The 27,476-nt window shown below is 35.8% G+C and overlaps 3 protein-coding genes across 3 annotated transcripts in view; 2 read left to right on the top strand and 1 right to left on the bottom strand.

Moving 5' to 3' along the window:
• Positions 1–27,476, top strand: part of LOC124640334 (neural cell adhesion molecule 2-like) — a 138,049-nt gene that overhangs the window by 60,245 nt on the left and 50,328 nt on the right. Inside the window, exons 3-4 of the mRNA XM_047178048.1 lie at positions 288–496; positions 21,461–21,571. Coding sequence (XP_047034004.1) covers positions 288–496; positions 21,461–21,571 — 320 coding nt within the window. The remainder of the gene's footprint in view (positions 1–287; positions 497–21,460; positions 21,572–27,476) is intronic.
• LOC124639983 (putative nuclease HARBI1) lies at positions 22,702–24,476 on the top strand. Its single transcript, XM_047177530.1, has 5 exons — positions 22,702–23,220; positions 23,320–23,652; positions 23,730–23,874; positions 23,958–24,284; positions 24,360–24,476. The coding sequence occupies exons 1-5, from the start codon at positions 22,987–22,989 to the stop codon at positions 24,419–24,421; spliced, it is 1,101 nt and encodes a 366-aa protein (XP_047033486.1). The 5' UTR covers positions 22,702–22,986; the 3' UTR covers positions 24,422–24,476.
• On the bottom strand, positions 24,472–26,724 carry LOC124639985. The gene is made up of 9 exons (XM_047177531.1): positions 26,137–26,724; positions 25,816–26,020; positions 25,529–25,714; positions 25,372–25,438; positions 25,258–25,293; positions 25,056–25,148; positions 24,904–24,978; positions 24,719–24,810; positions 24,472–24,626 (listed from the first exon to the last, which is right to left on the bottom strand). The coding sequence occupies exons 1-9, from the start codon at positions 26,196–26,198 to the stop codon at positions 24,474–24,476; spliced, it is 969 nt and encodes a 322-aa protein (XP_047033487.1). The 5' UTR covers positions 26,199–26,724; the 3' UTR covers positions 24,472–24,473.

Below are 27,476 nucleotides of genomic sequence, written 5' to 3'. Positions count from 1 at the left end.
ATAAAACTATTTGCATTCGGCAGTTTCGCTTGTCTTCTAAGTTAATAATCCATACATTTCCTTATTGGAACTATTTCCGCCCCCAAACGAAAGCTATGTCCAGAATTCAGTTTTCAATAATCTATCCATTTAAACACAATTGGATCACCCATTAGCAGACAGACTTACCATACTCAAAACTTTTAAACCGCGACGCAATAAAGTGTAATAAGTTTGATTGCTACGTGTTTTTGCCTGTTTACTTTAGACATTAATTTCTGTACCTGATCAAGTACCCTTTCTTCCAGCTACGACGTCCGCGGCCGCCTAGCCTCACAGCCGAAGCTGTGGTCCTCATCATCAGGCTTCGGCACCCGCGCCTACTTCAGAGCGGCTGCTAACCCTGCAGTGCTGTTCGTGGACAGCGTGGTGTCTTCTGATGCTGGCGTGTATAGATGCAGGGTCGACTTCAAGAACTCGCCCACCAGGAACTTGAGGGTTAACTTTACTGTTATCAGTGAGTATTGGTTTTTGGTATTTTTATTGATAATTATGGATCAAGCCATGGTCATGGGAAATATTTGTTAGGCAACAGTTGACCAACAGGAATGTTGCGTCGGGTGATAACTTTGCGTCATGAAGTGTTGTCCATCTGTCATCGTGATTTTGACGCGACAACATTGTTTAGTTTTGCTCCGGTATAATAATTATTTTATGTGAGTTTGTGTAAGTTTTGAAGTGAGTGACTGTTACTACTAAAACATATTATATCTTTGGACATAATTATGGTGTTTGTGTCACAAATTACCAGTGATACAACCATTTTTCAGCATAATTTCTAAATAAAATTTCAGCTTATTTTAATTGTCAAAGTTGGCATTTGTCATTTTTTTCTTCATAAAAAAGTTTCTATAAATAATGGAAAGCGGTTGCGACGAGGAGGACGGTAGCAGCTGTCATTCTAGCTCTGTGACCTTACGAGCTATGATACACAATACTGATGGTACGTCTGATTTAGAAGAGGGTGACACTGAAAGCAATTTGAAAGTTGGGAATAAAAGAGGCAGAGATGATTCAAGTCCGGATGATGATATACAGAATGGAGAGTTCATTACGGTGGGAAAGCGTGGTAAGAAAGCTAAAGTTACTACACCGCGTTCTGGATTTTCTCCAGGAAAATCGTTCGTGAGTGATAATCCTGAATATGTTGAAGTATCGGTTATATCAAAAGAAGTCCTTCCGAAACAGATTACGCTAGCAAAATTATTAAGTACTGAAAAAATTCCGGAAATAATGAGGATTGTTTACAAAAGTCCATACAAAATTTTGATTAGATTTAAAAGTAACTATGCTGCAGATAAACTATTATCTTCTGCATCTATCAAACAAAGAGGATGGGTCTGTAAGAAGACTAATGAGGTAAATGTTTCCTACGGCTTAATTAAAGAAATAGACCTCGATCTGGATGACAATAGCATTAAGGACATACTAGAATGTGAGGTTGATATTTTATCCGTAAAACGTTTAAGCCGGAGAAACGATGAAGGCAAATGGGTTGCAAGTGCGAGTATTCGCATTTGTTTTCAAGGTCCTATTTTACCTCCGTTTGTTTTTGCGTACGGTATGAGGATGGAAGTATTGCCTTTTAATTTCCTTGTTACCCAGTGTTCAAAATGCTGGAAATACGGACATATTAAAGCATTTTGTCCTAATAAAAAGCAGATTTGTCCGAAATGTGGTGGCGAGCATGACAATTGTGAAACAATTCATTTTCAATGTGTTAATTGTAAAGGAGACCACATGTCTATGGTGAAAAGCAAGTGCCCGGCATTTTTACGTGAAAAAGAAATTAGAGATATAATGTGCAAACATAATTGCACATACAAAATGGCTCTTATTAAAAATAAAGAAAATAAGAATGTAGTAGTACCTAGTCCGAATTTATTTACTGTCGATGAATTTACTAGAGCCGAGGTAAAGGCTGGAAAATCCTATTCAGATGTTGTCAAGCAGTCATTCCTGCCTACTGAAAATTCGGATGAAGATAGAATGTCTCCTATTCTGAATTCGAATTAACTTTTGGTTCGTTCTAAGAAGACTCTCAAAAATAAAATTACAAAAGTCAAGAAAGGCAGGCGTAAAAAAATAAGATGCCCAGTTGAGGATGAAGAGATATCGGAATTTTTGGCAGAAAATATAGAGAATACTGAGTCCCAATCAGGTGATAAATCTCGTAAAAAGCATGATTTCAGTCTAAAACGATTTTTGAAGAATATAAAAGAAATTTTTAGTGGAAACAGTTGCATGGAAGCCAAAATAATAGCAGTTATAAAATATTTTACTACAGAATTAAAGTCATTCCTGAAGAGTTTTCTGAGTGTTGATTTTTTGCTGGAGGTACTAGGGTGCTCTAACAATGGATAAGAACTTCAACACAAAAAATAGAGTTGTTACCATTCTACAGTGGAATGCGAACAGTTTAAGCCCTAAAACAGATGATTTTCAATGTTTGTTACTACGGGAAAAGATACACATTGCTGTTGTAAGTGAAACTTGGTTATCTTCTGACAAATCTTTAAATATTAGTAACTATAACATTATCAGAAAGGATAGATTGGATTCCTATGGAGGTGTATGTGTTATAACGCATAAGTCAATTAAAGTCTTGCACAGAGATGTTGTACATCCCAATTCTAGTATTGAGATGATCATCGTCGAAGTTTTTAATGTGCCTGGAATAAAGAACATTATTTCAATTTATTGCCCCCCCTCATCTATTACTAATCAGTCCGACTGGCATTATATTTTTAACAGATTTGATAAAGAAACATTAATTGTTGGTGATTTTAATGCGCATCATATAACCTGGTCAAATAAGACTGATCGACGGGGAGAGATGGTATATGACGCTTATTTTGATAAAGATTATTTTTGTTTGAATGATGGAAATGCTACAAGAATTAAGTCTGTTAATGGATTTTTACAACAATCTTCTCCAGATGCTTCATTTGTTTCTACTGATCTAGCTACAAAAATGTCTTGGGAGACTACAAATGAGTCACTAGGCAGTGATCACATCGTAATCAAAATGAAGTACGGTTATGAATCTGTAAATAATTTCATAAAGCGACGTAACTTTAAGCAAGCTCGGTGGAGTGAATACCGCGAAAAATCGGAAGAAGCGTTCGCTAATGTAGATCTTTCGTTGAGTGTTCAGGAATCTTATAACTTATTTGCATCCAAAATTGATCAGGTAGCTGAAGAGACAATTCCATGGATTAAAATCTGTCAGGATCCTACAGCAAAATTTGTACCGAAACCTTATTGGACTTCAGAGTTGTCTAAGGCCGTAGCCGAGAGACGCTTGGCATTGGCAAAATTAAGACGTAATCCTATTCCAGATAATTATGATATGTATATGGCTAAAATAAATACAGCCCGAAAATTGGTTGGCAAAGCTCGTTCTACGGGAAGGAATTCTGCACGAGTATTGATTCAGAAACATCCGCGTCAGAGATGTGGAAAAGAATGAGATGGGTAAAAGGTGGGAGGTATGGTAACCGTTGTGTTGATTCTGACAAATGCAGAGAGCTATTACAATCCTTGACACCTGATTTAGCTTGCGAGGAACCACCACTTTTTATGGAGGGTTCATGTGCCATGGAAGAAGATATAACATTGTTTGAATTGTTAAATTGCTTGAAGCACAAAGATACGTCGCCAGGCGTAGATAATATATCTTATTCTATGCTTTTCAATTTGTCTGTTACAGGTAAAAAGTTTTTGTTACATATATATAATTTAATACTACAAACTGGTATAATACCAAACCAGTGGAGAAGCATAAAGGTAGTTCCGATTCCTAAGCCCGGTAGAGACCCCAATAGTTCTAATTCCCTGCGGCCTATTTCCCTAATGTCTTGCCCATGTAAAGTATTTCATGGAGTTTTACTGAAACGTCTTGAATGGTTCGTAGAGAAATCATACCTTTTGTCTCCTTCCACTGTTGGTTTTCGTAGGTCACGCTCGTGCTTGGACAACCTAACACGGTTAATATCATCCATTCAGATTGGGTTTTCTAAAAATATGGCCACTATTGCATGTTTTGTTGATATAAATAACGCTTATAATAATGTAAATATTAATAGAATGATTTCCTTGTTAAATAGAATTGGGGTTGGGGGGAAGCTTTGTACATATATTTTTAATTATTTGAGTCAAAGGTATTTACAAATCGATACGGGAATGGATGGTATCCTAGTAAGACAGGCAAGTGTAGGTTTAGCTCAAGGTGACCCATTATCTCCTCTCCTGTTTAATATTGCAACTATGAATATTTGTAAATCAATCACTAGCTGTAATGTATCACAGTATGCAGACGATTTTGTTCTCTATGTGTCTTCAAGTAAACATAATTTAGATTCAGCCATCAGTCACTTGTACACAGCTTTAGATGTTCTTGTTAAAAATTTAGGTGAGATGGGATTATTTCTGTCGGAATCAAAATCAAATGTTTGTCTGTTTAGTAGGTCTAGGTGCTTAACGAATGTCCACATTAGTATTAATAAAAAGGAATTGAAAGTTGTTGATAAAATTAAATATCTGGGGTTGTGGCTTGATTCATCACTTCGTTGGGGAGCTCACATAAACGAGACATGTGAGAAAGCTTACAAATATTTAAATATTCTTAAAACTTTAGCTGGGAAATCTTGGGGCATTCATCCGAAACATTTAAGGAGACTGTACATCTCACTTGTTAGAAGTCGAATTGATTATGCTAGTTTTTTATACGGTAATAGTGCTAAGACGCATTTGTATAAACTAGATGTTTTACAAAATCGTGCATTAAGAATTTGTGGTGGTTTCATTCGTTCAACACCTATTTGTGTGATGGAGAGTGAGCTCTGCGTGTCACCACTATTTGTGAGGAGATATTGGCTAGCCTGCAGGTATTGGCTGAGGTTGAGCTCCTTTTCCAATGATGCAACTTTATCTTTATTACAAGAACTATCTGTTTTGTGCACCAATGCATATTGGAGGAATAAGAATAAACCCATTTTGATTGATATTCATAATAAGATCAATAACAATATTGTGCATAAGTCCCCTATATTAGACATGTATAGCTTGGATACTTGGGTATCAAATATTAATATTCGAGATTGTGTTATTTGTAATGTTGACGAATTAGGTGTACCAAAGCGTTCAATGAGTGTGGCAAATTTAAGAATGTTGATTTCTAATATGTTTAGATGTAGATACGATAGTTATTATTTTATATTTACCGATGGCTCTAAAAGTGTTCATGGTGTTGGCGCAGCATTTTTTGATGTCCAAACAAACACTAGTATGAAATTTAAATTGTGCAATGACGCCTGTATCATGAGAGCTGAATTAACGGCTATAGTAGAAGCTTTGTCCTATGTTCACAGTTTGCCGTATAAGAATGTTGTGATTATGACCGACTCCAAGAGCGCTTTACAGCATTTGATTCGTTGTGTATCCGGAGTTCGAGGCATGCCGATTGCATACGAGGCATTAAAGAGTATACAATTTCTTCAGAAACAACTTGTAAATATTAAAATTCAATGGATAACTTCTCACATAGGTGTCTCGGGAAATGAAATGGCTGACAAGCTAGCTTCCGAGGCTGTTGCTGATGGCATAGTTATTCCCGGTGACCCTTATTTTACTGAGCTTATTCCTCACATGAAAAAGTTTTGTCATAATTTGTGGGAGGAACATTTTAGTTTTGTTACAGCAAGAAAAGGTCTGTGGTACAGAACTATTCAGCATGATCTGCCTCGAGCTCCTTGGTTTGACGTGGGTAACATGCCGAGAGAACTTTTAGTGTTAGCATTTAGAATAAGGTCAGGCCATGTCCCTGCTAATAGGTTTCTGCACTTGATGGGTGTGAAACCATCCCCGTTATGCAATACCTGCACTCATCAAGTAGTGGACGACTTATACCACATTCTGTTAGAATGTTGTGCATTCGACGACTTGAGGCTACAGCTGTGTACGGCGATCGGTAGCGATATGTATAGTGGTGGAGTTAATGTTTTGCTTGGGAGACCTCTCTCGGAACAGAGTGTTGCTATCTATAAATTTGTAAAAGATGTGTTTTTGAGGAGAGATTCTTTTTAGTTCGTGTATTTTATTATCAGTTTATTTTAATTTATTTTTTCATTCAATCCTTAGTTAATTTTTTATATTCTGTTTCGGGTTGTCTCTCAAGTAAGGCGTGGGATTTGTCATTGTGCATGTCGCCATCGATTATATCGAATGGCTCTGGCATCGAGTCTTTGAATGCACAATATTTAATTCAATTCACTAAATTTTTTATTGATTAATTTGTATATCGAGTTTATTATGTGTTTTTTTAATTTAATTTGTGTAAAACCTTACGAGGCTGGCATAACGCAGCAGCGTTTAAGCCTCTAAAAATAAAAGATTAAAAAAAAAAAAAGTGTTGTCGGCATTTAGCAAAGTATTCATGGATGCGACATTGTTTATATAAACATAAGTTTACCATGAATAGAGGATTGATGATCATGTTTTGGTGAGAAATATGGGTTTTACGGTGGTCCTCGTGAAATACAAACATAAGTTATGCGACGAAGTTAGATAAGGATGATCACGTTCATTATGTCTAGATATTTTTTTTGCTATGTTGTCGTCTGGTTATTATTTTGGCAGTTCGTAGAATGGAACATGTTATGTTGTGATGACATGACATAGGCTGATATAGGTTATTCCTAAAGATAAACCTAGGTATTTTCTGTTATACCTCTAGTTTGATTAATACACCAACATTATTATAAAAATAATCTTGCTCTTTAAAGAAATGCGAAGGTCTAAAGTTATTAATAACGTTGATCATCGATGAGTTTAGTTCGAGGTATTAATTTACAGTATTTACATAAATTATTAATTAATAATACTTAAAAGTAAAAATTCAATTCTGAATACATTTATGATTATTTCATGTTAGTACGGTATAAAATTATGAATAAAAAAAAACATGTAAATATACCTGAAAATGAATTCAGGTAATATCAGAGTCTAATATTTCCATTTACAACACGCACGCTATTTATTTATATAAAGTACTATTACTACATATATTTCACGGGCGTATCTACGCAATATATACCTCTCATCAATCTTTGCTCCTGAAGTCTAGAATGTTTCGTCCTTAGGGCAGACCTTTATTTTCCCTAGCAGTAGAAGATATTATTTTTAATGCTGATTTATTATCACTTTTACGAAAACCTGTTGCAAATGACTTCAATGTAATTGAATAATTTCCAATTCAATTAAAGTTTAATTTGATTTGTTTGATAATTGTATTGGTCCTCACACCTTAATACAGCTACATGAACAATAAATAACAACTTCAAATACTTGAAGAAACAGATTGTTTTCGATTAAACTTTCAAAATATCAATTTTGTGTAAGTACAAAGTTTTATTCACGGTCGCGTCTGTCACAAATTTAAAATGATAAATCTAGTTTTATAACAAGAAATATATAAGTCTTCGCGTTTCAGAATTTTAATTAAATATGAAGAATTTGACTGGAACACCAAGAAAAAATTTCATGTATATAAATGAGAGGGGTTCACAAGAAATTGAATATGCGATGAGTGAGGGCCGGACACCCGGCGTGCCTCGCTTCTTATAAAAGCATTGAAATTCAGGGCTATTCAGGAGTCGCTCTAACATTATCTTTGATGTTCTTATAGTTAGCGATCAACAATTCAGAACAGCTACTAAGAAAAATCGGGTTAGGGGGAAACTCGCCTCTGGGCCGCGGCCCAGATTACACGGTATAATAACAGTCGGGAAAACTGGTCCGAATGTGCGGGCCAGATTACTATGTGAAAAAAGTGACGGAGGTAAGTCGACCCATTGGGATTTAATTTCATAAAATCCGATAGTTGTGAAATTTTTCACAGCTCAAAATCGTCAGGAGGCAAAAAGACTTAGATGTTTTTCATAATTTTCATCATAAATATAATACTTTGTCTAGATACTGGACTCCTAGTAGCTAATATAGACTTCGTTAAATAATGAAGTTCCTATAGATATTTGATACATAGTTTTTATTTTTACTTTTTTTTTTAATATCTAGATTAGTGGAGATAGTGGGATATTTACATATGTAGAATATGTGTGTATAAGTAGGATATAATATTTATTTTTATTTACTTACAGCATGTTAAAAAACCCCATTAAAGTTTTTGTTGCATATTTAGTTCCTATACCTATATATTTAATAATCGCAAAATCTTCAGGAGCTAGAAAAATAAAGATCTTTTTCATAATTTTATCGAAAACTAGCTTTTGCCCGCGGCTTCGCTCCCGTCAACTGACTTCTCTACTTTACCCTATTTTGTTTCATAAGAACCTTCTCCTGACAATAACAAACACAACAAAAAAACAATTAGTCTAATTGGTCCAGGCGTTGTTGAGTTATGCGCTTACCAACACATTTTGCGATTCATTTTAATATTATTTTATATTGATGTCAATATTTCCAATGTCAACATAAATGAGTGTTACAAAAATACTCTTGTTGCCAAAAGGGGATTTGTTTTTTCTTGTAACACTCGAACAAAATTTTGATAAAAAGAAACAATGTTTCTATATTTACGTTTTACTTATAAATTGAGATTATTAATTAAGTATCTATAGGAACTTCATTATTTAACGAAGTCTATATTAGCTACTAGGAGTCCAGTATCTAGACAAAGTATTATATTTATGATGAAAATTATGAAAAACACCTAAGTCTTTTTGCCTCCTGACGATTTTGAGCTGTGAAAAATTTCACAACTATCGGATTTTATGAAATTAAGTCCCAATGGGTCGACTTACCTCCGTCACTTTTTTCACATAGTAATCTGGCCCGCACATTCGGACCAGTTTTCCCGACTGTTATTATACCGTGTAATCTGGGCCGCGGCCCAGAGGCGAGTTTCCCCCTAACCCGAAAAATCATCGCATTTCACTAGTTAACAGTAATTCAGGACAAAAGTATTTATTGAATTACAACTCCATGTTGAGATGTCGATACAAAAAAACCGGCCAAGTGCGAGTCGGGCTCGCGCACCGAGGGTTCCGTACAAATCCTGTATAGATAAAAAGTGACTCTCGCGCAAACCGTTCAGTTTGATCAATCACAGTATTCACAGTTATGGTAATTTCGTGAGAGTCAAAATAGTTAATATTTTTTTATTTTATTATATAACTGAAATTGGTAGGCCAGTACCTTGTAAAAGTTGTTTTATTAAAGTTATTTATTTACATGTCGTAGTCATCATTCAGAAATCTGATTGAAAATAACTAATTATGTCTTGGTCATTGGGCATATATGACCCGCTTTGCAAAAAGTGGCGGACACGAATGAAAGTAGTTTTAAATTATGGGGAATAGTATGACGTTTCATTCAATATCAATATTTTATTAAAATTCCATGGAGAAGAATGTACAGGATCGTTTGAAGATCATAAAAAAACAAGCAGTTTTTTTGATTGTACAGATCACAATGTCAGTTTTTATTGTTAAAATACTTTTCAAAAAGAAGAAAGATCTCAATTCGGAGGACCAGGACCTCATGAAGATCTGGAAACCTCGAGAAATCGAGGTCAACTCTCGAATATTGTAGGCACGCATCAAGTCAAAATCAGACATGCGGGTGTATTTTTGAGGGAATTGCGAAACGGTGAAGTTTTGGAGCTGATTTGATTATGGAGACCAAAGAGTATCGAGGGAACTCCTGAACAGTATGCTGCAACTACCACGTGTTTCCTTATAAAGAAATAATTACTCGTATCCATCCCATTTGATCGTTTAAATTCACCATTGAAGTGGGGAAAATATTTGATGTTTAAACATGATTTTCTCTAGATTCCCATGGCTCACGTGGGTACCTATGGTTTCCATACTAAGGTGCCCAATGACTTTTTGAATTTAATGCATTTTTCTCAGTTTAGAGGCAATTAGATTTAAGAAGTGTTTGATATGAATTTCAACTTTAATATCTCTACGCGTTCATGTGCAAAAAAAGGTAGGTAGTAAGTTTATAAATAATAAAAAAATATTTTATGTCATATAACCAAAAATAATATTTTAATAAATTATGTAACTTAAAATTTCATCATTTTCGCAATTTTTCCTTTATCTGTACTATATAACGTTGCTTCGTGCCGAATTTCAAGATTCTGAGTTCACGGGAAGTACCTTGTAGGTTTTGATTCCCTAGCGTGTGACGGAAATTCGTCAAAGGTGTCGGTATAACTGCTGTATCGTCGCGTTAACTTAAAAGTTTGATTTTTTCACTACTTAAAGGGACAATAGACCTTGGTATTTCTTATAAATTTCAATTTGATACCTTTATTCGATCGTGAGAAATAAGGTAGTAAGTTTCATTTTATTAAAATATTTTTATTATATTATATAACTAAAAAAATGTGATTTTCGCAATTTTTCCTATATTTGCATTATATGACAATGCTTCATGCCAAATTTCAAGATTGTGAGTTTATGGGAAGTATCCTGTAGGTTTTGATTCCTTTGCGAGTGTCGAAAGTTTGTTGAAAATATCGACATAATCTTCTGTATCTTTTGATTGGCTTGGCTTAGAAGTTTGATATTTTCACAGCTTAAAGGGACAATAGACCTGAGTATTTAATGTGAATTTCAGCTTGATACGTCCACGCGTTCTTGAGATAAAGGGTCTTGACAGACAGACAGACGGACAACAAAGTGATCCTATAAGGGTTCCGTTTTTTCCTTTTGAGGTACGGAACCCTAAAAATTAAGACCAAACACCGTTTTCTTCATGACGATACCAATTTCAACCTAAAAAAAGCCTTTCATATAAATTTTAAATTAAAAAAATACCTACATTGTATTATTTCCGTGCAGATTGCAAGATTGTTTAATAAGTTCCGCACGTGACGTCACGATTAATTAAATAGTGGTTGTTTAAGCCTCGCTGTAACCCGCAGAGGAATGTGTGGTCCGGTAAGTAAAATACTGTCTCGAAGGATTAAAGGAATCTTCTGTTGAATAGAAACTAGAAAACATGTTTACTTGGTAAAGGTAAAAAGTCTCATTTTTTTGTGGATAGTGTACCTAATGACAAAAATAAAGTCTAATTTTAAACCGAAACAGTGCCTCTGCTATGATTTATTTATTATACAATCTTAAAACTATAACTAAAAATACAGCAAAACGTAATTATGAAAGGTACAAGAAATCTCCATTTTACTACAGAACCTGTACAATTATGAATATATTTTTGGAGACGTAAATATAATTATTTCATTTTCACTTAGATATAAATTGTATACAATACAGAACAGCCTTATATAAGGCACTATAATTAATAAAACTGTGAAAGCAATTCAATTTCTCATTTACTAAACATTAATTATTATACCACTACAAAAAATAGGCGGACCATATTTGAAACTAATCCAACAGTCCACATTGTAACATAATAAATATAATTTGTAACGTCTGTCCGTTTGCTGTCGTCATCCCGCGTCGACTAATCATGATCTATTCTATCAAACAATGAGCTCTGACGAGGCAGATTCAATACAATTAATAAAACACATTTGTTTGTAATGTCGTTCGCCAAACAATTTCATAATAATTGCAATTCTGTTTTGTTTTAATCGGATTAGAATGTTGGTTTGTTTCGACGTCGCTTTTGTTGCGCTAAGCTTTTTACAAGGAAACGAGAATCTTTGAAGGATTGTGTTTGAACGGTTTTTAATTGACCTATATAACGTATACTTGAACATAAATAAAACATAAATATACCTAAGCCGACATAATAAAGATTACCTCCTAGCTTCATACAAGCGGTTTTTCCCGCACCCCTTGAAAATACTTTGGACATCCGGACAAACAGTAGCCTTCCTTGAAAAATGGGCTATCAAACACTAAGGCCGCTTTCAACTTATGAGTTTTTTGACGGCCTGCTGCGGCGTCGGTACGTCGAACGCTCGACAACAGGACTGTTGCTGCACCGAGCGTTTTGTATGAAAAAAGAGGAACGTCCGTACACCGTACGTCTAACGCACCGCTGTGGTACCGCAGCAGGCCGTCAAGAAACGCATAAATTGTAAGCGCCCTGAAAGATTTTTTTAAATAGGACCAGAGCTTCCTAAAATTAGAGCGTTCAAACAAACAAACTCCATCTTTCCTAGTTGAACAGATTCAATAACTTACTACCTAGAACTAAAGCAGCAAACATTACTAAAACAGATTGTTGCATACCGTAGCGACAAACGACAGTGATCCATGGCATCTTTTAGGTAATAAACACACAACGCGACTTCATTATTCGTTCAATTGGCCTAATGCCAGACGTTGCCAAGCGCATGAGCGGTGCACCTAATTTATGACACTGAGAATTTACCGATGGAGAAATCAAAACGGATTTTGAATGTTCCGTATGGGTTTTGTCACTGAAATGAATTAATGGAACAGTGAAAATGAATACTCCGTTGCTTCACGCAAAGGTTTTCAATGTCAATTATATGTTTTTGTACACTGTCATCTAAAAAACGGTGATAAACAGTATTAAAATTGTTTCTGAATCAGGGCTTATAATGACAAATAGTGTTACAAAGTCTCGGCAGATGTAAGCATTTTTCTTAACCTAGCAATACTGATATTTTGTTACCACAAAAATAACAATAACTCCCACCCAAAAAGCAGATTAATTGCACCCATAATCCAGACCGTCTCAATAAAATACTTTCAGAGCTTTTCAATCTGAAAGAGCGGTCCGCAAAAACGTAGCAAGCGAAGGACCAAAAAGAGGTTCAAGTATGTATCGGTCACGTTTCTACCTGCGATAATAGCTGCAATCAGTAACAGGGCTGAAGTGGGTGGCTTGTTCCCGTTTACTACAAACTCCATTGTTTCCTGTTAGCAAACTTTTCATACAAGGAATGTATGAAAACTTATTGGAAAATTTTGTTGAACCAAAATTTAAACATACCTCCAAATTCCTTCCACATATGGCTCAAAAAAATTTCAAAAATATCAAAATTATGTCTCTGTACTTAAAATCTTTTTCTCGGGGGAAGGATTTTATTTTTTACTATTACATTAAACGCATTCCTCTCTTCTAATTATTTTTCTGTGCCCATCAGGGTCCATAATTGTGACTATCATGTTATATTTACCACCTAATGTACATTAAGTATGCAATGCAATAAACGATAGATATGATATGATATATTTTTTTAAATAATTAGTTATTTTTGTTTTGGACCCGTTGGGAAGGAATTTGTGGAGCAGGTGGGAACAAGCCAAGTGGTTTGCAGCCGTACAGCAATTACAAATTGGAAAGATTCCAATACAGGTCTAAGTGGGGTAGTGTTTACAACCGGGCTGGCCCATTTCAATTGTTTTACGATTACTATTCAATGAAGACTGGTTGAAGCTCGGTTAATGGATTTTTTTGTATCAAAGTTTAATGGACAGGCTAATTGCTGCTCTTACTATATAATAGTCGATGGGAAATGTGTACTAATACAGTAAAGGAGATTTTTCATGGTCTACACTCTTGCCGAGTAACATAGTTGCAGTTGATCCCACGGGACGCGGGTGAAACCGTGGGAAAACCGTGGCTAGTATTCATACACGAAAAAATAAGGGGCACTTATTTTATCTAAAGGTTTCTTTTCAGGTCCGGAATCCTAAAAACTATGAATGGTAGTTAGAGTTTAGACTTTTAGACCTTCGAGGGAAATTGCTTTACGTTTAAGCATTCACTGTCTGAATTCTTTTTAAGGCCATTTTTATTTTTTATTGACTCGAAAACGTCCGTTTTCTTAATAAAATATATAATAAAATCCATCCAACATTTTTTTTCTGTGATCAATTTTAGATATCATTACATCACTAAATAAATAGATGAAGTAATTGCTGTAGTTAAAAAAACGTAATCTCGTGTTTAAATACAAGTCGATGTGTCGATTAAATTCCAACAAACCAGTGTAGCTAACATGTTATAACATAGTATAACTGATGAAAACATTTGAATACATCGTTTTCAGTAATTATTTCTGAAGTTAGTTCGTGTTTTCATTGAAATAATAACCATGGAACTAATAGTTTTCGGTATTTTGATATGAATCAACATTTCAGTTTCATTATTCATTTCAAACTCGTTTATAAATTTAAATAAGGAAGGAAAGTATAAAGAAAAATAAAACTGATATTTACTCCATTAAGAATAATTATGAAAGGGATTCATGTACTTATAATTAACCTTATTTCGCAACGGGTACCTTTGACATTTAAGTGATAAACTGGTTACTGATTAATTTAACCTCCAACTATCGAATTAGCGAGACAAGTTTCAGGATAAAATAATTTAGTTCTAACCCTCTAGAGGTCTCATTTTCGTAGGTTTGACCTCGAATTCAACTCTCTTAAATAAAATATTATTAACCCACCTCTAAGTTTAAAACGGTACATAATATTCCCTTAATTTTTCTTATTCAGTAATTCATTAGAAAACTTGGAGGCTTAAATTCGGCAACTTTGTGCGAAATGGAACTGAATCACTCGTAATAATATTTTATATAATATTTTTCCTCATAAAAGAGACACGTAAGGCCTTTTGTGTTTCATTAAACGTGTGCGATCAAAGAACTTTTCAATTTCTAAACGTCCGCCGAAAATACCATTACAGACATTTTCAATAATTCCAAAACGAAATTAGTTCCGGAGCGTTTCAGGGTCTATTCGACGTTCTGTCGACGAATAATGGAATATTAAAAAAAGGAATTTCTTCACGCCCGTTTTCTTTTTTTGCATTTTTAATTTATCTTCAGTTTGCGCTTTGGAGTCGGAACGGAAAACTTTTGAAGTAGTATTTCGGGAACAATTGTAAATATTCATAAGGAACGGTTGCTCTGTCCGCTTAGAGGAAGTATGTTTAAAAAGTTTCGCTCCAATAAAACGCGTGTTATAACGATTGAAGTTTGACTTGTCAGCAGAACAAAAGAAACTTCCCTGACATTTGTAATGACGCCTTATTAAACAGACTTGGAGGGGTTTCGGAAAGCCAATTACTTACTTATTATTTTACTGAGCTCCTGCGAACGTTAAATAAAAACGGAGAGTAGGTACTTCAATACTGTTTCGTCTTACCGCTCGTAAAAGGTCTAATAAATTTGTTAACTGGCTAACATGTTGGCTTTTACCTATTTGTGTTTGCCTTTATGTAATTGCGTACAGCTTCAACTTCATATATAATTTTCTACTTCTACAAAACTCTATAAAGGAAATATTTCCTACAAATAAATCTGTATTCATAAAAGGCACCTATGTTATAAATTATCGTCACATCAGAGGTCAGCCCTCGATTCTCGTCTAAAGTTGACGATCCCATTTCTCGGCGGTCCTGCGGGAATTCACTAGATTCGTCACAGTGGTTGCGTTACTAAAGAAACTCACATTTCTAAGAGCGCTGGAGGTCGCGTCCGTCATTTTTCCTTTTATGTTAGTTACATTATACTAATAAAGTTGATGAATTGGTTTGTTTGTGAAGGATCAACTTTTTTGAAGTACTAGTCGGATTTGAGATATTCTTTTTGCATTTCACGGTTCAATTTATGATGAAGACTGCGACATTTTACTAAAGTTAAAGCATAATAAAATGTGACACAAATAGGCGAAAACGCGGGTCACAGCTAGTGTTCTATACCTATTTATTGGAAATATTTTATATACTGGTGCTCGTATTCATCGTATGAAGCGATCCTTTTCGTTCAAAGGCCTAGCTTGTTCGTATACAAGTCGAACATGCCAATAACGGTAGCCACTTCAGAACCGTTTTTTTCTAAAGATTTTTTCCTTTTTTCGCTAGCTTTGTGGTGAAATTCTAAATTTTTAGCTCTGGTATAAATGACGGCTTGTCGGCTGCAATGCGCGCCTTGTGGTAGCAAAGGCTACGCTTAAAGTGGTGGCGCTCTCTGCACGCGACAATATCATGCTATACGGAAAGAAAAATAAAGCGAACAATGGATCAAGCTTTGAAAATAAACGCCGTTTTGTATACTTTCCTTTCAACATAAAAGTTTTTAGTACAAACTAGGTTTTGGTCCTTTGAGACGCACATTAATATAATAGAAATAAATTGAACCTCTGTTAAGAAAATGGAATTACTTAAACCTCCTTCTAAACCTAAGAAGAATTTTCTGGCTCGTCAAAAAAGCTTAATGATCCCGCCATAATGGTTAATCTTTTACCAAGTTCACCGGATTAACTCGGAATTCATCCAATTTTTCTCAAATGCCTTTTACCTTTTCCTGAGCAAATTACCAGCCGTTCCGTGTAACCCCAAAATATTACAACATATAAACGTAATTCGCATACATCTGTACATAATAGTAGTTTTCACGGCACATTAGGTCCGCACTATGAATAGGTTATTTCGCAAAAGGACAATTTCCCATTCGTCCCGTTGCACGCGCGTCTACGTGCCCTCTCTCCCTAACTAGTTGCGCGATTAAATTTAACTTCTGCGGACGTTTTTTGGACTCATACGTGAACAAATTTCTTATTTTGGACGTCTTGGGTCGTCACGTTGACGGGAAAAATTCGGGACACGATTGCCTTGTTTAGTTACGTGGCCTGCTTGGTGTAAGTTTGGCCACTTCGCGAATGTACCTGGGTGGGCTTGTGGTTATTTTTTATTTGCAAGTTTAACTATTTCTTAATACACTTATATGCTCAAAGGATTCGGTGATCGTTTAAAAGTCGAACATCTAAAAGTTTTGTATTATAAAATAGGTTCTAAGAAATACTGTCACGTATTCACACTTTTAAAGCAGAATATTTATATCAAAACGAATTTGTATGCATTATTTGCAACTGAAGTTTTACCATTCGATTTAGAACTGATAACTTGACCATACATACTGATTACGATAACAACGTTTGTAAATACATAAGCAATGCAATTATTGTCCTTATATATTTATCTAATACTACGAATGCCGACAATCCGTCTTGAAAGACAAAACAGCCATGAAAAGGACTGGCAGTCCATCACCTTACATCATTAAGAACCCCTTCCTTCGGGATTGTTTGGGTCCAAAATCTAAGTGCGAGACTCCGGGCCGGATACGATCCGGACACGACCCGTTATTCATTTATGCGAGCGATTACAGCTGTTGTCCCGTTCTTTGGGGTTTAAGGGATCCGGATTTATTTGGGGTCTGACGTGTGAGACATTGGGGTCCGAATTCTGAAACAATGTGGGACTTGGACGACTGAATAAATTAAATGTTTGCTTGCATTATTAATGATCATTTCGGCTGATTTACTCGCGATTGCTGAGAGCCGGAATTTGTTGAGTTTTGAAAGATGGTACGTGTAATTATTTAGTAAGTATCAAAAAACACTTATTAATTTTCCTAGTCTTTTTAAAAGACTTTCTTGCTTTAAAAAAAAAATAATGGTGTCAGTGTTTTTGAAAACCAGCTTTTCTTTTTGACAAAAGTTTTTTAACATCGACAAAAATAGATTTTTACCCACGAAATCTACCGCAATTACCTCAATACCTTACACCCGAACTCACATAATTATCCCCAATAAGGGGAATAGCGTAAATTATTACCCGCCGTTTAAATAGATACAGTTTCACAATGAGCGATGTAATTACGTGAGACAAAGAGTCGGTAGCGCGAACAAAGAACGAACGTGTCTTAGGCAGGACCGGGGGATTAGGCGCTGCGCTGGTGGTACGTGAACTCTAGGAGATGGGAAATTAATCTGTTTTTGTTTTGGCTGGTAAGTTTTACAGTTTTGTGGGTGTTTTAGGCTGTTTGATAGATTAAGTAGAAGTAATGAGGAAGATCTAAAATGAAGGAGTTCCAGTAAAACATACTATCAAGACTATACCGAAGTAAGCATCAAAGTATAAGTTTGTTGTCATGTTCAGCGATACCCATGATAACAAGTCTTATAATATGCGTGCATGTACATAAAGCGAGGATACAAGCGCTCAAGTACCGCAGTGTTACACAATAAGGATACTGCTTCAACAAAACAACAGAAAAAATCTGTCAGTTCTTATATAATATTTTAAGGACAAAAATATTGCAAAACATACTGGGTTTCCTCCTCAGGGAACCAAACCTGACGAAAAACGAGCCGACCTTCGTATAAATAAAATCACGTAAGCAATATATTGCGAACATAAACTTGACACAGTGGCGCACTGCGTAATTATAATTCAGTCTAACGGATCCCCAATTAATGGCAGTACACATGAGACGTTCAAATTAAAATGTTTAACAACTCGTTAACATCTCGTAACGTGATTATTTTCACACGCACGCGCCACGCTGACGCCACGCAGTTGCCACGCTGTACATATTACCTGTGCAATTAAGGGAAATTTAAATTTGATACGTGTGTAATAAACATAAAATAATTCTGGTACGCCGCTTCTGCTGTCATCGGACGTTTTTCATTTGTTACTAAGCAATGGGCCATTCAGTGCAAAAAGCATTGAGAAAAGCAAAACAATGAAATTCTAAATTCAATTTCATAACCTACATGGATCATCTGCTCCTTATAGTCATTCTCTTTTGATTTTCAATTCGTGTCAAAAAAAATTGCCTACAGCAAAGCAATATGAGCGAATTGCAATTGAGACTTACAATGTAAAGACAGTTGAGTGTTTAGCACAACACACTTCTTTTTATCTTTACTATATTATTACTTTCTTACCAAATCTGCATCTCTTTCTCTCGTTTCTTTCTTTTTTTCGCATTACTCCCGTAACCAAGGACCAAAAATCTTAGCCCCACTGAACAACATCTTTGACACCAAAACTCGTCCATTAAGACTTGCTGCTGATAAATCTACATTAACAAAGTGCAAAGTTTTCTGTCCGTCCATAACGTTTTCACACGGAACCAGTTAAATTGAATCAGATAAAAGTTTCAGCTAAACGTTTTGCGTAGTTTACTGCGTCGCGGTTGCGGCGGCTTAACTTATAACTGAGGTTTGAGGTTTAACTGTTCGACCGTTATGCAACTTTGAAGGGATAATCTGATTTAAGTTTGCTTTATTGTAGAGATAAATGAATGACAAAATGTTATGGTTTGTTGTGTGGGATCAGGGGTCATAGGGGTCGATAACGTAGTTTTATTCTAAAAAAAAATTGCAACGTTTTTATACTGGCAGATTTTGAGATGCGATGTGGACTGTACAAGTAGGTTATAGGGTCTATAAAAGTTTACCAATCGGAAAAGTAAAATTAAATAATAGCCTAATTATATCCTGATTAGGTCACAGCGCCTAACAATTGTATTTGGAATAGCCATACATTACATCATCATCCTCCGAGCCTTTTCCCAACTATGTTGGGGTCGGCTTCCAGTCTAACCGGATTCAGCAGAGCACCAGTGCTTTACAAGAAGCGACTGCCTATCTGACCTCCTCAATCCAGTTACCCAGGCAACCCGATACCCCTTGATTAGACTGGTGTCAGACTTACTGCATGGCTACTGACTACCCGTAACGACTGCCAAGGATGTTCAATGACAGCGGGGACCTACAGTTTAACGTGCCATCCGAAACACAGTCTTTTGGTGTCTAAGCTATACTTAGAAAGTACATACAAACTTAGAAAAGTTGCATTGGTACTTGCCTGACTTGGAATCGAAACCGCGCCCTCATACTCGAGAGGTTGGTTCTTTGCCCACTAGGCCACCACGACTTATATAGCCATACATTACATATTGGTTTGTAATGCAATAACGCAAAATGCTATTTATTTAGAGCATCGCGCTTTGTGGCGTTGTGTCAATATTTGTGTACCTGCTAGTTCTCATTTGCTCAAACAAACAGCTTACATTATTTATACAAATCTAAATTACATTTAAATATTATTTTGTGATTGTTATTTTAGTTTTGTGGTCAGGTTATCGTGACAAAGGTAATTATATTACTAGTAACGAATGTTTTGTGCAGTTTTCAGTTTCAAGGGGAAATAACAATTTTTTTACTGACTGACAGGGTTGTCAATTGCACCAAAGAACGGTCAGATCTTAGATGTTTTTTAAACACAAAATTAGGTTCTATAGTTCGGCCATTCAGAGAATGCGTTCCTGACACGTCGCGATTGAACTGACGACGTAACTACATTCATTGATTATTGATATAATAATGTTGTTTTAATGCTCCTCAATTGTTAAAACGGTAAACAACCAGCAAAAATATTTTTATCGTAACTGCAACGCCATTGCAAAGTTACGTCGTCAGTTCAATCGCGACGTGTCAGGAACGCATTCTCTGAATGGCCGAACTATAGTACGCCATATGAAACTGTCTAGTCATAACATTAGTCCCTTTTGTATAATTATTTTGGTATAAACCCACATTATAAGCTTTTTAGACAAAACAATTGTGATGTTGTGTCTTGGTTGCAATGAGACGGGATGACTTTTACACCCAACAATTTATTTAGTTTTTCTTAAATTGATTTCATATAAAACAATTAAGAATGGCTTACACAAACTTCACATACTTGTAGGTATAATTAGTATCTTTGTTAAAATCAGTCATAAAATCTGCAAATAAAGTACCTGCATAATCGGATTTCCCCTTACCAAAATATACCTTCACCCCAAAAAATCAAGACAGTATATTCTAGAAACGATATTAATATAGAGCTGTTTGATTTACGTTCACAGTGCGTGCCACACCGAATAGCAATGTGCTCAGCTATCGATCGACAGCGTATTATCTGCTCTAGAGAATCTGTACTAAAGCCTATGAATTCGCCCCATCAGTAATTTGATGTCTATCAACTTTCATGTCTATTAGTCTAGCGATCGAGTTTTTTAAGTAATGGTTATTTTGTTTTGGTTATCTGTGACCTCTGGATTATCAACGATCTTGTTATTCGATATTATATAAACTAGGTGTAGAAATTTGTGGTTCTATGAATCACAATAAGTTTGAATTTGTTGGAGAGATAATTTAGACTGTCTATCGAGATCATTAACTTTAATATGATATTATTTTTTTGCGTTAAATTGCTTCTAAAATATATTAGTGCTCATGAGGAATGTATTTGTAACAGGCTTGATTGTCAATCGTCATTAAGGTTTCGTGTACAAATTAACAAGACAATAGCATTTAATTATTGTGCCAAGATTTCAATTTCCGTGTATTCGGCCCCATTATCAGTGAACACCTATATATTACCTGCATATAACAAAGATGTCGACAAGGAAATAATTAAAGGGCTAATTAAATAGGTACTTCAAAATAATTTAACAGCTAAAGTGAAATTGGTCTTTATAATTAGACGAAAAATTGGCAATTGATATATAACTTATTTTGAAGAAATATTGAACCAAAGACGTTTCCTGGAGTTTTAAGAGACAGCATCTAAAAACATTTTTTGTTTACAGCACCACCAAATAGGCCGACTATCATGGATGCGAAGACTAGGAGTCACACGCGTCTTCTGGAGCCATACAATGAGGGAGACACCTTGGAACTGGCATGCGAGTGCTTCGGAGGTAAGAATATTAATTATAAATTTTTGCCTTTAAATCAGACTTGATTTCCATGGTGAACATCATCGCCAGGATATTTGAAGATGGTCTTTTATAAATCGAACTTTTTTTGATCAGGCCAACCATCGGCCGTCCATTTTGTCTACATAATGCGATGTCTCTTGTAGTAACTACAAGTACGCTATTATTTTGTGTTTACCGTATTCAAGGGTAATTTGAGTACATTTCAGGCCATTTCATGTGCAACGTCAAAAAGGTTACTTTGTCGGATAAATTCCAAACTCAACAGCTAGATAGCTATCTTTTGAAGCTCTTTTCACATCTCACTTTCACAAACATAAAGCACTATATAATAGCGAGTGTATACGTCTAGTTTTGTGGCTAGAATTCCCACATTTTCTACGGTAGATATTCCGCATTTATTTTTTCGTGTTGTGCAGAGCGCGGAAATTAGTGCTCACCACTTGTGTTGCAATTTGTGCAGTCTAAACATTGTTTTTTAGTGCATACAGCGTGAAGACAGTATTATTTTCATTGTGTGAGAACAGTTTTGCTAAAAGAAATTTACAGTGCATTAAGTCTTCTTGCTATTTTGTTATTTCGAATAATTTATGCTTGTTCACGTTTTTTTCATCGTGGTTGATTAGATTTACTATCTCTATTTTATTACATAAAATATTACCTACTATAACATAGAATGGCATATGGAAGCTTAGCTTTACAGGATAGAGAAATTTATCCTTTATCTGAACATGGCTGCGTGCCTGGTCACGTCACGAGTTCACGATTTTCTTTTGGCAGAGCCTCAGAAGAGATATATTATCACATCTTATAATTTAATCCAAAGCCAATATTATTGATTCAAATAATATTTAACTATGGCACCACACAATCTGTGGCCAAAAAACTTTTCATAAACGTCTTGATTCCAAGTTCAAAATGTAATTGTGTTCGGAATATTGAATTATTCATTCGATACCGATCCTGATCTTCTAATCTAATTAATCAAAATTCTTGAACATGAAAGGCTTACCTTTGGATTTAGTGATCTTAGTTATTATTAATAACATCTAAATACAATCATTGTTGATTTGATGAAGATTGATTAATTAAACAGTATTGAAAGGTCCTGGGCCTGCAGTCTCGACAAAGATAGCGATCGCTTAACGACAAAATTCGGTCGATAAGTCCTAACGATCCGATCGTAACGATTTTTGGTAGTCTCTACTGCCAAAACTATCGAGTGTCATCGCAAAGTTACCGAATATTTTCGGTAAGATAACGATTTATCGTTATGTCATAGAATTTCCTTGCGACAGTTTTTGACAGCCCGCTAAGTGATAGCTACTATCGATATCGTTCCTATATTTGTTTATTTTACGTCAGAAAATATTAAATAAATAGTAATTTAATAAATAATGGCTTCTGAATATTTAGCATGGGACTTAGTTGTGCTCGAGCACAGACGCGATGTGCTTATGGGTCGACAAATAGCACGAAACAAGCGAAACGATGAAAATCCCTTGGATTTGGAGGATGGCCAATTTCTTCAAATGTATAGAATTTCAAAGGAAATGTTTCACAGGCTACTAAGTGAACTGCGTCCATCTCTCCAAAGACGACGGCCTTACGGACTTTCTGTGGAGTCCCAAGTAAGTGTCTTTGCGACCTACCGTGCATAAATAATATTTCTATAATATATTTTTTCTTATAACTAAGGTTGAACTTTTTTTAAATTTTCTTCTTATTAGATACTGACGGCACTCCGATTTTACGCATGTGGGTGCTACCAACAACCTGTTGGCTTGCAGTGGGGTTGTAGCATGAGCCAAAAATCTGTTAGCCGAGTCATCCGGGCTGTAACTTCGGCAATAAATGAAAAACTTTTAAGAAAATATATTAAATTTCCAATGACTCAAGGAGAACGCCATGCGGCAAAACAGAAATTTAGAAATGCCCCACAGCCATTCCCAGGGGTAATTGGAGCCATTGATTGCACCCATATAAAAATTTTAGCTCCTAAGACCAATGAGGAGTCTTATGTGAGTGGTCACCATGAGGGCCATTCATTAAATGTGCAAGCTGTAAGTTGACCTTCAGTTCTATAATATCTAAAAATATTGTTTGAAAAATATGTACTTACATATTTAATATATTACAGGTGTGTGACCCTGATCTTATTATTTTAAATATTAATGCTCGATGGCCAGGAGCGAGACATGATGCTCACATATGGGCAAATTCACCGGTGCGCTCAACAATGAAGCGACATTTTGAAAATGGGGACCGCCGTGCTTGGCTGCTTGGTAAATAAATGAACATTATAAATCTGCCTCGAAGAGGTTGCCCATTCGACTTCTGAAATTACTTTGTATTTTTAATCTTTTAGGTGATGATGGATATCCTCTGGAACCGTGGTTAATGACTCCCATAAAACATCAACAGCCTGGCACACCGGAATATAAATATACCGAAGCACACTGCTCAGCTAGGAACATCATAGAAAGATGCTTCGGTGTGCTAAAATCTGTGTTTAGATGTCTATCACACCAACGCCAGTTAATGTACGAACCCTATATGGCTGGCCTAATAATTAACGCATGTGCAGTGCTCCACAATATGCGGATAACATATAAATTACCGGAACCAGAGTCCACCACATCCATGCAGCTGGTGGATAATAGTAGATTCCATGATGATATGTTAGAAGTTACAGGTAACTTATGAACTGATTTTTTATTTTACTATGTATGTATACCTAACACCAATACATTTTATTTTTGTTATGCAGGTTCTGGGCGAGCTGTTGCAGAGCGCATAAGAAGAAGGCTAATTAACACTAGTTTCACATAATTATTATACTTTTTTTCATTTATGTACTGTTTCAAATAAAAAACATTTTATATCATTTATTATTTTTATTTATGTAATTATTTATTGCGTCAGCTATTTTGTTTCCGACTTTTACCAATTGCAGCGTCGCCTCGGCTTGTACCTTGGCTGCCTCAGCCTGCATCTTGGCAGCATCTGCTTGCGCTTGAGCAGCAGTTGCCAGCATCTAAAAAACGTTGGATTTACTGAATGTGTCTTAATGTTCTCTAGCATGCTAGTGTGTATAATAATTAAGAGGAAATTTACACTATAACACACCTTCATTGTAGCAGCATTTGCTTCTGCAACTGCTAGAAATTCTCGTCGAGCTGCACTATATTGCTCAGAAACACTTTGGCGAGGATTCAGATCTGAAAATACCCAAAATTATTGGTATTGTAGGAATTATTGGCTGACCCACCTGCAGAACTAATGTTTTTATTATAAATAAAATTTAAGCTTACTCCTCTTTCTTCTGGGTCTCTGTCGCAGTGGTGGTGTTGATGATGCAACAGTTTCTGTCCTTCTGCCACGTACTGCTGGAATTATCAATTATAACACATTAAATAAAAATCAATGAAAATAAACATAGGTGAGCAAAATAACTGCAACTTACTCATTTGTAGTACTGGCGACTGAGGGGCATCTTGCACTTGTTCTTGGATGGGTGGTGGTGAAGAACCAGCCGTTGCTCTGCTGTCATTGATTGCTAAAATATTTTGTTAATTAATATTTTGGTAACATTAGTGTACAGATGTATACACATAATAAAATATATTATAGCAGTAACCAACTAGTTACTAAAAACTCCAACTTACTTGTTTCAGTCGGTAACAATTCCACAAAATCTCTAGCTGTAATAAAATAAATAGTAACATTAAAATTAAAATAATTATATTTTGAATTGAGTACCTATTAATTTAAAAACTTACCCTGAGAATGAGGTAAGGTGAGAACCTCAGAGATTACCACCCCAGCCTCCATCTCATGTTGTAATAACTGTAAATAACAATAAAAGTATTTTTAGTGTTATCAACATTCAAAGATTGAGAATATTAAATTGTATTGAATACAATAATCACAACTTACATCTTCCTCTGGCATAGCGTCCGGGCAGTCTGTCCCAAAGGAATAATCTGCCCCAACTATTGAAATTATCCGGCTCTCGGCCTCGGTCAGGGGAGCAGTGCTGACGCCTCGGTTGCCGGTACGTTTTTGTTCTTTTTTTAATTTTGCCGCCTTACTGCAAGCGCGGCTTTTTAAGTCTCTCCAAACCTACAATTAGAATAATTAACTCAAGTAAATAATAAAAAAAAACTGACGTGGCATGTACATGCTTATAATTAAAACCAATTCAATCTTTGAAAAAGACTTACCGTCATCCACTGCTCTGGTGTCTTTCTAGACCCGTTAGGGAGATTATTGAGCTCCTCGGCAACCTCCCTCCAGCCCGTTTCGAAATTTTCCCGGCCCTGCAAGCCGGTAAATTTCCGCGTGTGCAAATATGGACGCGCTTCTAATATTGATAGTAGTGCATCAATTTGAGCGGGTGTAACACGAGGGCTACGCAGACGCTTACGCCTGAAACATTAAAGTAGTCATTATGTAAACACAGAATACTTCGGATGTATACAAAGTATTCAATTTAGTAAGTACCAAGAATAGGAATAAAAAATTCTCGTTGTAGATGTACTTACCTGACGCTCAAGCTGCTGGCACCCGGCAGGCCTGCGCCTGTTTCAATGACTTCACCGTCCATGAATAGTAATGAATACACCGTTCTCCTTTATTATTATTATAAATCAAACCAATGTTCAAGTGCACAAACAAACTTGACATTGACAGTTTGTTTATGTTCTATGTCTGTATTGCAAGTACGCAAACTATTAAGATCTTTAATATGTGTTTTCTTAAAAAACGGTATGTTTTACTTACACGGTTCGATGCAAAAAGTTTTAATATGATAAGGTTCATCTATTTTCTTTATAATTGTCAAAGGAAACAAAATTGGTTGTGCAAATCTTGTCTACCATTTCTCCCTATAATACAAGGATTTTTTTTACATGCAACATTTTAATACAAATTCACCGCACTATGAATACGGTTTTCGCTATCGTACCGACACGAATATGTCATGATAATTAGCGATGTTGCCCGCTATCTCGGCTGTCGAGACTTGCGTTTATCGTTACTGTCGTTATGGCAAGCGAATATTTTCGTTAATATTTAGCGACTGTCAGTTTGCGATCGAATCGCTATCTTATGTCGAGACTGCAGGCCCTGGGTATGACAGGTAATGTCACAATTTAGACAGCGCGCTCTTCGCCTAATCTGTGTCGTCATTAGGCTGCCTAGCATCGTAGGCGGATTGTTTGAACAGACGATTATGTTACGATAATTTTAGACAAATTAGGGAAAATGTCTTGGTAACAGCCGAAAATTTGAGATTCTGGCAGCTTCGTGGCTGTAGAAACATACCAATATAGTTTGATGTAAGTAATTAAGTGAGCCACTTTTTAGGTATCACATTAGAGAATGAAGCCGCATGGAATTATATACCTACTTAGGTAATTACTTTTTAATATTTAGGAAATAGCCAGAAGACTTCTGTTAAATTATATTTTAGTCCCTCTAGGTACCAAAAAGGATTATCAAAGATCAACAAATAGTAGCAGACGGGACCAATAATAGCTTAACATACTTCCCGAGGTTCGGAGGGAGTAGGTATGAAATGGTTGGTCACGTATACTCGGACCTGCGACAGCAAGCGTGGCTTAACTTTGATCGATCGTTTTTGGCGATGTCACCCACTGAGCCACGTTTTCGAAGAATAACAATAAAGTTGTGGCCAGTCAGGTAGGCTCAAAATTATTTGTTGTTTTATTCTTCAACTAAAGTCTTCACAATTATTTGCCTATTGCCGTCCATTGGTGAACGTAGGCTTCCCCAAATGATGCCAGCAAACCCGGTCTAAAGCAGCTCCTTAGATTCAAATAAAGATGGATAAGCTAAGTCACATATTATGATACCAGGATTC

The sequence above is a fragment of the Helicoverpa zea genome, chromosome 20 (genome assembly GCF_022581195.2).
Source record: "Helicoverpa zea isolate HzStark_Cry1AcR chromosome 20, ilHelZeax1.1, whole genome shotgun sequence".
Taxonomy (NCBI): Eukaryota; Metazoa; Arthropoda; class Insecta; order Lepidoptera; family Noctuidae; genus Helicoverpa; species Helicoverpa zea.
This window is presented reverse-complemented; position numbering and strand designations above follow the sequence as displayed.

What these genes read in the sequence shown, in the direction of transcription:
- LOC124639983 (XM_047177530.1), top strand. Translation starts at nt 22,987, where the DNA reads ATGGCTTCTGAATATTTAGCATGGGACTTAGTTGTGCTCGAGCACAGA. An exon ending in GACTTTCTGTGGAGTCCCAA is followed by an intron (nt 23,221 to 23,319) that starts GTAAGTGTCTTT and finishes TCTTCTTATTAG; the next exon opens with ATACTGACGGCACTCCGATT. An exon ending in ATTCATTAAATGTGCAAGCT is followed by an intron (nt 23,653 to 23,729) that starts GTAAGTTGACCT and finishes AATATATTACAG; the next exon opens with GTGTGTGACCCTGATCTTAT.
- LOC124639985 (XM_047177531.1), bottom strand. Translation starts at nt 26,198, where the DNA reads ATGGACGGTGAAGTCATTGAAACAGGCGCAGGCCTGCCGGGTGCCAGC. An exon ending in CACCAGAGCAGTGGATGACG is followed by an intron (nt 25,715 to 25,815) that starts GTAAGTCTTTTT and finishes TTCTAATTGTAG; the next exon opens with GTTTGGAGAGACTTAAAAAG. An exon ending in ATTGTTACCGACTGAAACAA is followed by an intron (nt 25,149 to 25,257) that starts GTAAGTTGGAGT and finishes AAAATATTTTAG; the next exon opens with CAATCAATGACAGCAGAGCA.